The sequence below is a fragment of the Camelina sativa genome, chromosome 5, assembly GCF_030686135.1.
Source record: "Camelina sativa cultivar CO46 ecotype springtype chromosome 5, ASM3068613v1".
NCBI lineage: Eukaryota > Viridiplantae > Streptophyta > Magnoliopsida > Brassicales > Brassicaceae > Camelina > Camelina sativa.
Window position 1 is genome coordinate 11,854,968 of NC_141884.1, and position 11,063 is coordinate 11,866,030.

Consider the following 11,063-nt stretch of genomic DNA (forward strand, 5'->3'; position numbering starts at 1 on the left):
CCAAATGAGCCTTGATCAAACCAGTTCCCCAAGTAAGAAACCTCCTTTTTCAGATCAAGGAACCTCAAGAAGCCAAGAGAAGACATCGGAGCTGCAAGAGACGTGTGATACAAGCTACACCTCTGAAAGCGATCAAGATAGCAAAGATCAAGACCAAGACATAGAGGGCATGGACGAGCATCAAGAGACTGAACAAGATATTCTAGAAGGATCCCAAGAAGACCCCTACTTCAAGAAACAAGTACAAGACAAGACGCCTGAAGTAGTTCAGCAAGTACAAGAAGTGGTTCAGAGAACATCAACTGGGCCTAGATCGCATCCAGGTAAGTCTTATTCAATATTTTCGATCCTTGCAGGTCCCACCAGCCCCAGCAACGGCTAGAAGACTTCCTCATCAAGAGAGATCAAGTCTAATTAGCGTTTTCTTTTATTAGCTTATTTACTTTCCGAAAAGACAATGGTTTGTGTTTGATTTTATTTTCTTTCCTTGTTGCATTTTCTGCATTTATTTTTCGGCCTTAAGGCTAGCTGAAGGACTCTTATAAAGTCCCCCTGCAGCAGTTGTACGAAATTCACCTTTTTTGATTATCAATAAAATACTGAATTTTCTTATTTTTCTCTTTAAGTGTTCTTAAGAGAATTAAGCTTGTTCTCTGTCTTGTGTGTGAGATTCCACAAGGCTGAGTTCGTGTACTGTATCAGAGACCAATCACATCTCTGTGGTGTACTTCAATCCGCCAGCACTTCCCCCACTATCGATCCCACACGAGAGAAGCGACCGCCATCGTGTCAGATCTCCACCATCGACCATCTTTCCTTCACAAGAGAGAAGCGACCGCCAGCTTGTGAAGCCATCAACTCTATCCCGGTATAAGACTCACCACCGAGTCTTGTATCATCTGGTATCAGAGCACAGTTCACGCTGTTCCCTTGCCAGGTTTACCTTTTCCATTTACTTTCATTTGATTGGTAGCTTTTATTTTATTTTTTTATTAAAAAAAAAAAAAAGTTTGTTTCCATAAGTCGTCTGTTTCACTGTTTCAGTCTCTGCATTAGCTCTTGAACTAGTTCATCTCGCATTTTTAAAAAAAAAAAAAAAAAAAAAATATTGTATCTTTTCAGCTTTTGTTTCATTGCTTTATTACTGCTATTCATTCGTAAAATTTCAAAAAAAAAAAAAAAGTTTCCTTTAATTTTCTTTGAAATTTCTTTCTTTTAAACTTCTGTGGTACGTTGATCCTTTGTTGTTTTTGTCTATGTATAGAACCGTTCTAGACACTCGATATGGGAGAAAACGCAGAAATACCCCAAGACGCCATGATGGAAATGATGAGAACCCTCACAGAGCAGTTGAGAGGACTCGGCGATATAATCGGATGTTTGGAGCAACCTCAGGCTAGGGTTAACGTTGGACCAGATCCAGAAAGAAGGAATGTTCGCGATGAGGAAAACGAATTCATTGACATGGATGATGAAGATGATCCACCACCAGACCCATTAAGGCGACAACATTAGCGGAGAGAGGATCCTTTGATGCGGAACCGCGCTAGAGAGGTAGAACCACGAGAACAAAACCGAGATGTCAAACTAATACCTCCTACTTTTGCAGGGAAATCTAATCCGGAGGTTTACATGGACTAGGAGAGACGAATGGAGTACATATTCAAATGTTATGGCTATGGAGAAGCTCGAAAGGTAGCCCTTGCATCAGCGCAGCTCACCGACAATGCCTTGTCATGGTGGGATAGGACGGTAGCTGATAGGAGGAGGCAGCGGTTTGCTACCATCAGCAGTTGGGGAGATATGAAGTATCTCTTGAGGTTGAGGTATGTCCCTGATCATTATCAACGAGACTTACAAAAACGTTTTAGAAAATTGTCTCAGGGAACAAGGACCGTGGATGAGTATTTTGAGGAGTTTGAGAAGCTAATGAACTCCTTGGAGCTGGAAGAATCGAGTGAGTCCCTAATGGCTCAATTCATTGATGGTTTACAAGAGCGTATAGCCCGAAAGGTGGAGACATCGAACTACAGCAGCCTGCATGAACTACTTCACAAGGCTGTACAAGTGGAGCAGCAAATCCAGCGTAAGATGTCTTTAAGGAACCGTACTCGAAACAACACGCCTTGGAATGCAAGCAACAACCGGAGCATGGACAAAGGCAAAACCGTAGACAATGACTCTAGGTTCAAGAACAAGTCTAGTGAGGCACCTAAAACCTCTAAACCCGAACCAGGTAAGTTCCCTAACACTAGTCAATCCCGTACCCGTGACATTACTTGTTTTAAATGTCAAGGCAGGGGACACATGGCGAGAGAATGTCCGAACCAAAGGGTGATGATTGTCACACCTAGTGGAGATTATGAGTCTCAAGATGAGCAAGACGATGACCAGACTGATCTGGAGAATGACGTGGAGTATCCCGATGTAGGAGAACTCCTTGTGATCTGGCGTATGCTGAGCGTGCTTGTCGACCCCGAGGAGAAAGTTCAAAGAGAAAATATATTCCACACTCGATGCACAATCAAGAACAAGGTATGTAATTTGATTATTGATGGAGGTTCTTGTACTAATGTTGCTAGCAAGTATATGGTGGACAGGTTAGGTCTTCAGAAAACAAAGCACCCAAGGCCATATAAACTTAGGTGGCTTAATGATGACACCGAGCTGAAAATTGCTGAACAAGTCACTGTATCATTCAGCGTTGGGAAATACCAGGATCAAGTCGTTTGTGATGTAGTTCCAATGAGGGCAGGACATCTTCTTCTTGGAAGACCATGGCAGTTTGATCGAGCTACAACTCACGACGGTCGAACAAACCATTACACTTTCACGCACAATGACCGTAAGTTCAACCTTGCCCCTCTAAGTCCTTCTGAAGTTCATGAATTGCAAAAACACATGAACAAAGAGGTCGAGGTAAGGACTTCTAATCTTTATTTGAGATCGAATGAGATTTGTAAAACCATGAGTGCCCAGGGCGCCGTGCTACTAATGTTGTTCAAAGAATGTTTAAGTATAGGTACAAGAGAGCTTGAACTACCCGCTGAAGTACAAGCTGTGCTAGATCAATACAAAGACGTGTTTCCAGAGGAGATACCCCCAGGATTACCTCCTATTCGTGGCATTGAACATCAGATCGATCTTGTACCAGGTTCTGCTTTACCTAACAAACCAGCTTACAGAATGAATCCAGAGGAATCTAAGGAGCTAGAGAAACAAGTGCGTGATCTCATGGATAAGGGGTACATCAGAGAGAGCCTCAGCCCGTGTGCAGTACCAGTTCTGTTAGTTCCAAATAAGGATGGAACATGGAGGATGTGTGTAGACTGTCGAGCAATCAACAACATAACTATCAAGTATCGCCATCCCATTCCAAGACTAGATGACATGTTGGACGAGTTAAGTGGTGCAATCGTCTTCTCCAAAATTGACTTGAGGAGCGGCTATCACCAGGTCCGAATGAGGGAAGGAGATGAGTGGAAGACCGCGTTCAAAACCAAGCAAGTAAACAGGGCCTACAGGTGGATGAGGAGAAAATCAAGGCAATAAGAGAATGGCCTACTCCCACTTCGATTGGACATGTTCGCAGCTTTCATTGTCTCGCAAGCTTCTACAGGAGGTTTGTCAGGGATTTCAGTACAGTGGCTGCACCAATGACTGCCGTGATCAAGAAAAACGTGCCTTTCTCATGGGGAGAAGCTCAAGAAAAGTCCTTCAACACCTTGAAGGAGAGGCTCACGCAAGCACCAGTCTTAGCCCTTCCAGATTTTGAAGTCATGTTTGAAGTGGAGTGTGATGCATCAGGTTTGGGAATTGGAGCTGTACTACATCAGAGGAAAAGACCCGTGGCTTTCTTCAGTGAAAAGTTGAGTGGAGCTACGTTGAACTATCCGACCTACGACAAGGAGCTTTATGCCTTAGTTCGAGCACTGGAAACGTGGCAACATTACTTGTTATCCAAGGAATTCATCATTCACACCGATCATGAAACCCTCAAGTATCTCAAGGGTCAGACTTCACTTAAGAGGAGACATGCTAAGTGGTTGGAGTTCATTGAGACGTTCCCATATGTGATAAAGTATAAGAAAGGCAAGGAGAACGTGGTTGCTGATGCTTTGTCAAGGAGGCATGCTCTTATAGCTACTATGGAGGCTAAGGTAATGGGTTTTGAGCATATCAAGGAGCTGTACAAAGATGATCCAGAACTAGGAGAGTGCTACAAGGAGTATGGCAAAGGAGCATATCAAGCATTCTACTTGCAAGATGGGTTTCTATTTAGAGACAAGCGGTTGTGTATTCCTCAAGGTTCCATGCGAGAATTGATACTTACCGAAGCACACGGTGGAGGTTTGATGGGTCACTTTGGTGTCGACAAGACCTTGGCCGTGGTAATGGAACATTTCTTTTGGCCCCATCTCAAGAAAGATGTTGAGAGATTTTGTGCTCGATGCATTGTCTGTCACAAAGCCAAATCTAGGTTACATCCTCATGGTCTTTACTTACCATTACCTATTCCTAATGCCCCTTGGGTAGATATTTCTATGGACTTTGTCTTAGGATTACCAAAGATCAAACACAAGGATTCAATCTTTGTTGTTGTGGACCGGTTCTCCAAGATGGCACACTTCATTCCGTGTGACAAGACCAATGACGCGACTCAAACCGCAAATTTGTTCTTTAAGGAAGTGGTGCGCCTCCATGGAATTCCAAGGACTATAGTCTCTGATCGTGACACCAAGTTTTTGAGCCACTTTTGGAAGACACTTTGGAGAAAGTTAGGTACCAAGCTTCTATTCTCAACAACTTGTCATCCCCAAACAGATGGACAAACTGAAGTGGTAAACCGAACTCTCTCTACTTTACTTAGAGCCACTCTTGGTAAAAATATGGCAACATGGGTTGATTGTATTCCTTTTATCGAGTTTGCTTATAATCGTGCTGTCCACTCGGCTACAAAACTATCTCCTTTCGAGATAGTCTATGGAATTAACCCTTTGTCTCCATTAGATTTAGCACCATTGCCTCAGAGAGAACAGGTTTGCCAAGATGGACTAAGAAGAGGAGAAATCATCAAGAAGTTACATGACAAGGCCAAAGCAAATTTGGAAAAGAAGTATGCCGACAACAAACGCAAGGCTGATCGGGGAAGAAAGGAGATGTTGTTCAAACCAGGAGATTGGGTTTGGTTGCATATGAGGCCTGAAAGATTTCCAACACAACGAGCCTCTAAGTTATCACCAAGAGGCGACGGTCCATTTAAAGTTCTTGAGAAGATCAATGATAACGCTTACCGTTTGGAGCTGCCAAATGAGGTAAAAATTTCTCACACTTTTACTGTAGCTGACTTGTCTGCTTATGATCCAGGAGATTCAGTTTTGAGGACAAAACCTTCTGAAGAGGGAGGGAATGATGCGGACATCGATCCTACCAACCAAACCATTGAACCAAATCCTGTACCACATCTTGTACCAGAAGTACGAGAAGGCCCTGTGACACGATCAAAGGCTAAACAGCTAAGGAAGAGGTTTAACCTAGCCGTTCAAGACATCATAAGCTCCCTAGAGCTGAAGGACGTCAACTGGTCTGTACCATCATCATGCCGCCACAACATATATGATCACATTGCCGAGGAAGAGCTTGTTGAAGCCTTCACCCAAATGAGCCTTGATCAAACCAGTTCCCCAGGTAAGAAACCTCCTTTTTCAGGTCAAGGAACCTCAAGAAGCCAAGAGAAGACATCAGAGCTGCAAGAGACGTGTGATACAAGCTACACCTCTGAAAGCGATCATGATAGCAAAGATCAAGACCAAGACATAGAGGGCATGGACGAGCATCAAGAGACTGAACAAGATATTCTAGAAGGATCCCAAGAAGACCCCTACTTCAAGAAACAAGTACAGGACAAGACGCCTGAAGTAGTTCAGCAAGTACAAGAAGTGGTTCAGAGAACATCAACTGGGCCTAGATCGCATCCAGGTAAGTCTTATTCAATATTTTCGATCCTTGCAGGTCCCACCAGCCCCAGCAACGGCTAGAAGACTTCCTCATCAAGAGAGATCAAGTCTAATTAGCGTTTTCTTTTATTAGCTTATTTACTTTCCAAAAAGACAATGGTTTGTGTTTGATTTTATTTTCTTTCCTTGTTGCATTTTCTGCATTTATTTTTCGGCCTTAAGGCTAGCTGAAGGACTCTTATAAAGTCCCCCTGCAGCAGTTGTACGAAATTCACCTTTTTTGATTATCAATAAAATACTGAATTTTCTTATTTTTCTCTTTAAGTGTTCTTAAGAGAATTAAGCTTGTTCTCTGTCTTGTGTGTGAGATTCCACAAAGCTGAGTTCGTGTACTGTATCAAAGACCAATCACATCTCTGTGGTGTACTTCAATCCGCCAGCACTTCCCCCACTATCGATCCCACACGAGAGAAGCGACCGCCATCGTGTCAGATCTCCACCATCGACCATCTTTCCTTCACAAGAGAGAAGCGACCGCCAGCTTGTGAAGCCATCAACTCTATCCCGGTATAAGACTCACCACCGAGTCTTGTATCAGTACTATTTAAGAAAGTGTTAAGCGCTAAACAGTTTTGGATCCGCTTAATTTAATTGAGGTTTACACAATTTAAATTGTATACACAATTACAAGAGAAAAAATTATCAATAGAATATTATTAAAAAATTATACAAAACCTTTATTATAAAAAAAAACAAAACAATAGAAAAAAAGATTTCACTCGTGTCGAATAATGTATGAACGTTTATAACCATGTATCTAGAGTAAAAACTTATTAATTTGAATCTATGTATAGTTAAAATTAGATTTTGTTTATCGTTAAATTGGTATTTTGCATTTTTTTCTTCTAAAAATCATATACATGTATTTTCTTAGATTGATAACGACATGATAATTGTTCGAAAACAACATAGCTTTCAACAATCTTTAATGTTGATTTCAAAATTTCTAAGTCGTGTAAAGTTTACATAATCATCTGACATCATACTTTCCTTTATTATATTTGAGATATGTCGTATATGTAATTTGACATGAATTTTTTTAAAATTTAAATGATTTATAAGATAATATCTTAGTTACAGTATATTGATTGATCAAATTTCAAATTTCTTAATCGAATACATCACGTCCTTCTTATTGTAAACAATAAGCGTCACATTTAACAAACCAAAGTGTAAAGTATCGACTTCACGATAGTCGTTTGAGATTTTGAAAGTAATATAGAATAAAATATTCTTTTGTTTGTTTAACAACTTTTAATTGAGGAGTTTTTCCATTATTTGTTTAGTTGAGATTGATTTTTTTTTTAATTAAGAATCTTTACTTTACTTATGGGTGTTTGTTGTTAATAATTTAGCTGAACGATTTAAAAAGGATTTTTTCTTAACAATACTAAATTTTAAATCAAGTTAGGTCTTTCTTATGTTATATATATATATATATATATTTTTGGTGTAAATTAAATCCTTTTTATATGTGGGGTTTTTGTTTTTATGTTTTATCTTATCTTAATCCTGAGGCACACCAACTTAAACTATTACTTTAAGGTTTGATTCCTCTGGTATACTATCTCACTAATTTTGGACTCGATTTGATTCGATTGGGCCGAACATAAATGCTAAAATTGTTGGAGCAAAACTAGAGGGTAGAGTTATTTAGGACTAGACTCTTTTGGAAATTATATTCCTTCTATTCCAAAATATAAGATTTTTTGGCTAAAATCACAAAAATTAAGAAATAATAAATATTGTATCACTTAACAAAATTCAACCAATAGAAAAAATACTGCACAATTTAAATAGAAAAAATACTACATAATTTAAATAGTCAAAATTATTAAATTAATATAAAAAATACATTGAACTTGAAAAACTCTTATAAAATGTGGAACAAAAATAGCCTCAAAGATATTATATATTAGAACAAAAGGAGTATTATTTAAGAAAGTGTTAAGCGCTAAACAGTTTTGGATCTGATTAAAACGTTTAATTGAGCTTTACACAATTTACACTGTATACACATTTACAAGAGAAACAATTATCAATAGAATATTATAAATAAATTATACAAAAACTTTATTATAGAAAAAAAATATTAAAAAAAAACAAAACAAAGGAAAAAAATATTTCACTCGTATCGAATAATGTATGAACGTTTATAACTATGTATATAGAGTAAAAACTTATTAATTTGAATCTATGTATAGTTAAAATTAAATTTTGTTTATCGTTAAATTGGTATTTTGCATTTTTTTCTTCTAAAAATCATATACATGTATTTTTTTAGATAGATAACGACATGATAATTGTTCGAAAACAACATAGCTTTCAACAATCTTTAATGTTGATTTCAAAATTTCTAAGTCGTGTAAAGTTTACATAATCATCTGACATCATACTTTCCTTAATTATATTTGAGATATGTCGTATATGTAATTTGACATGAATTTTTCAAAATTTAAACGATCTATAAGACAATTTCTTAGTTACAGTATATTGATTGATGAAATTTCAAATTTCTCAATCGAATACATCACGTCCTTCTTGTTGTAAACAATAAACATCACATTTAACAAACCAAAGTGTAAAGTATCGATTTCACGATAGTCGTTTGAGATTTTGAAAGTAATGTAGAATAAAAATTTCTTTTGTTTGTTTAACAACTTTTAATTGAGGAGTTTTTCCATTATTTGTTTAGTTGAGATGGTTTTTTTTTTAATTAAGAATCTTTACTTATGGGTGTTTGTTGTTAATAATTTAGCTGAACGATTTAAAAAGGATTTTTTCTTAACAATACTAAATTTTAAATCAAGTTTAGGTCTTTCTTATGTTAAATATATATATATATATATATATATATATATATATATTTGGTGTAAATTATAAAGATTTGATCCCCAATAGACCCAAATCAAGCTTCAGCACTGTGATACTGTCAACTTTGTAAAAGGAGAAAAGTAAGAATATGGTAAAATCAAAATAACTTAAAAGAGTTGTTCCATATAGTTAAGAACAAATATTCAAATGAATATATATAAAAAAAAAAAAAAAAAAAAAAAAAAAAAAAACGAACAACATATGCAATAGTCCGGTGCCCAAATTATTGATTTAAAATAAGTCTGCAACTTTTGCTTGATAGTCTTCGAAAAGCGAATGCACAATGCTTCATTATAGAGATTAAAAATGAACAACTTTGGCTTGATAGTCTTCGAAAAACGAATAACCAAAGTGTTATTTACAGTTGAACATTATGCTTTTCATTATTAGTTTTTAATATATATGAAAAATACACGAGGACGTTAAATATAAGTAGTCAATTCTGAGGAGGACTTGGACTTACAATATTGACTGACCGTCTGACCCATTCATTTTGATTAGTCAGTTAATATATAACTTAGGAGTTTTATTGGGTTGTTGATTAATAAATCTTAGTATTTTAAGAGTGGATTACAGTTTGATTATTTCCAAAATCAATTACTTATTTACTGTCACTAAATGTGTAGAGATCGTTTAATAAAATTCGAAGGGGTAACTGTAAAATAAATATTTTGTTATTTTGTCAAACAAATTATTTCCTTTAATTTATTTTGAGATATTTCTGAAACTTTATAAAAAATTATCCTCTTAACTTTGTTCCATCCTATTTTGGAAACATTTGGATAATTTAAAAAGTTCATATGTAATAAATAAATATGTAGATTTATTTTTCACATGTTTTGGTACAAATTTTGTAAAACAAACATAATTTACTCAGCCAATGAAGTAAAGAGTATGGAAAGAACATATCATCATATTGGCTAAACATTTTGGATGGTGTTTCAAAGACATGCATATAAAACTAAAATGATTTCAAATATGAACTAGTAGAAAATTTGATTTAACATGCATCTAAAAACTAAATTTTAATAATTTTAATCCAGTTTTATTTTGTTTTTGAACCATATCAATAATTAAATATTATAAATATGTATTTTGAAATCTAAGGTCCCAAAACAAATTAAATTCTCTCTCTCGAAACAAGGCGATGGCGACGGCGTTTTTAGGGTTTTGAATCCCGAATGCTTCTGAAGGGTTTTCCAGTGGGTTTTTGGAGTTTTTATGGGTTCATCCAGTTCTGGTGGTGTGGTGGAGAAATGGGTTTCATGGTTTTCTTGGTTTTTTTTATTGGTGGACCTGAGCTGCTTAAGATTCGGGATCATAGGGATCTCAATGAAGGTATGTTCCTAAGGCAGAAGATCTGGCTGATCTCGATTGATGGGAGTTATAGGAGATTGGTGCGATTTCGGGTTGCTATGGGATCTCTGCTTTCCAAACTTGACTTCCTTTTGGCGAAGGCTGTGGGATCTATCATTATTGGGTGTTTCGTTGCAATAGGGGATGATTGGCAAGTCCAGGAAATGGTGGGGGAGAAGGGTCAAGATTTGATGGGGATATGTTTACCATATTTGGAGAGTTTATGGGTGGAATTTCCATTCGGGTGGATTGGAATCTACTTGATTGATATCGGCTTCCCAATTTGGTGTTCCGTTGGGTCTCGGCTGGTCTTTAAATTGATGTTGTCAGTATCGAGTATCAATCACTCTATTATCTGCTCATTTTGCTTTCGCATCTCTCTTGTTTCACTTTTGGAGTTGGTTACGTTCGATATGTCTCAAGGTGGTATTTTGGGGAAAGGTTCGTTTGGCCAGTCGGAGGATGTCTCTAGACCAAGGAGGAAGATCAAGATTTCATACTTTGATAACTCTGATCTGATCGATGGGGTACTCTAAGACCGTTGTGGGGCGCTGCTTCAATCCTCAACTGCAGGATATGAAGTCGTTGTTGATCATGATGCCAAGAATCTGGCAGGTCGAGGGGAGGGTTGCGGGAGCTGATCTGGGTTCGGGAAAGTTCCAATTTGATTTTGATGAAGAGGTGGATATTATTCGGGTTTTGAAGATGGAGCCTTTCCACTTTGATTCTTGGATGGTGTCTATGGTTCGATGGACCCTTGTGGTGGATCCTGCATATCCGTCGTCCTTGAAGTTCTGGATCCGGGTGACTGATGTG

The 11,063-nt window shown here is 37.4% G+C and overlaps 1 protein-coding gene across 1 annotated transcript; it reads left to right on the forward strand.

Moving 5' to 3' along the window:
* The first annotated feature begins 1,650 nt into the window (after positions 1–1,650).
* Positions 1,651–6,530, forward strand: LOC147943623 (uncharacterized). Its single transcript, XM_087512298.1, has 3 exons — positions 1,651–3,503; positions 3,593–5,979; positions 6,283–6,530. Exons 1-3 carry the CDS (start codon positions 1,651–1,653, stop codon positions 6,528–6,530), a joined length of 4,488 nt encoding a protein of 1,495 aa, XP_087368424.1.
* Positions 6,531–11,063: the final 4,533 nt, after the last annotated feature.

Coding starts and splice junctions, on each gene's coding strand:
- LOC147943623 (XM_087512298.1), top strand. CDS start 1,651: ATGGAGTACATATTCAAATGTTATGGCTATGGAGAAGCTCGAAAGGTA. Junction 3,504..3,592: donor AAGACCGCGTTCAAAACCAA/GCAAGTAAACAG, acceptor ACATGTTCGCAG/CTTTCATTGTCTCGCAAGCT. Junction 5,980..6,282: donor TGGGCCTAGATCGCATCCAG/GTAAGTCTTATT, acceptor TTTCTCTTTAAG/TGTTCTTAAGAGAATTAAGC.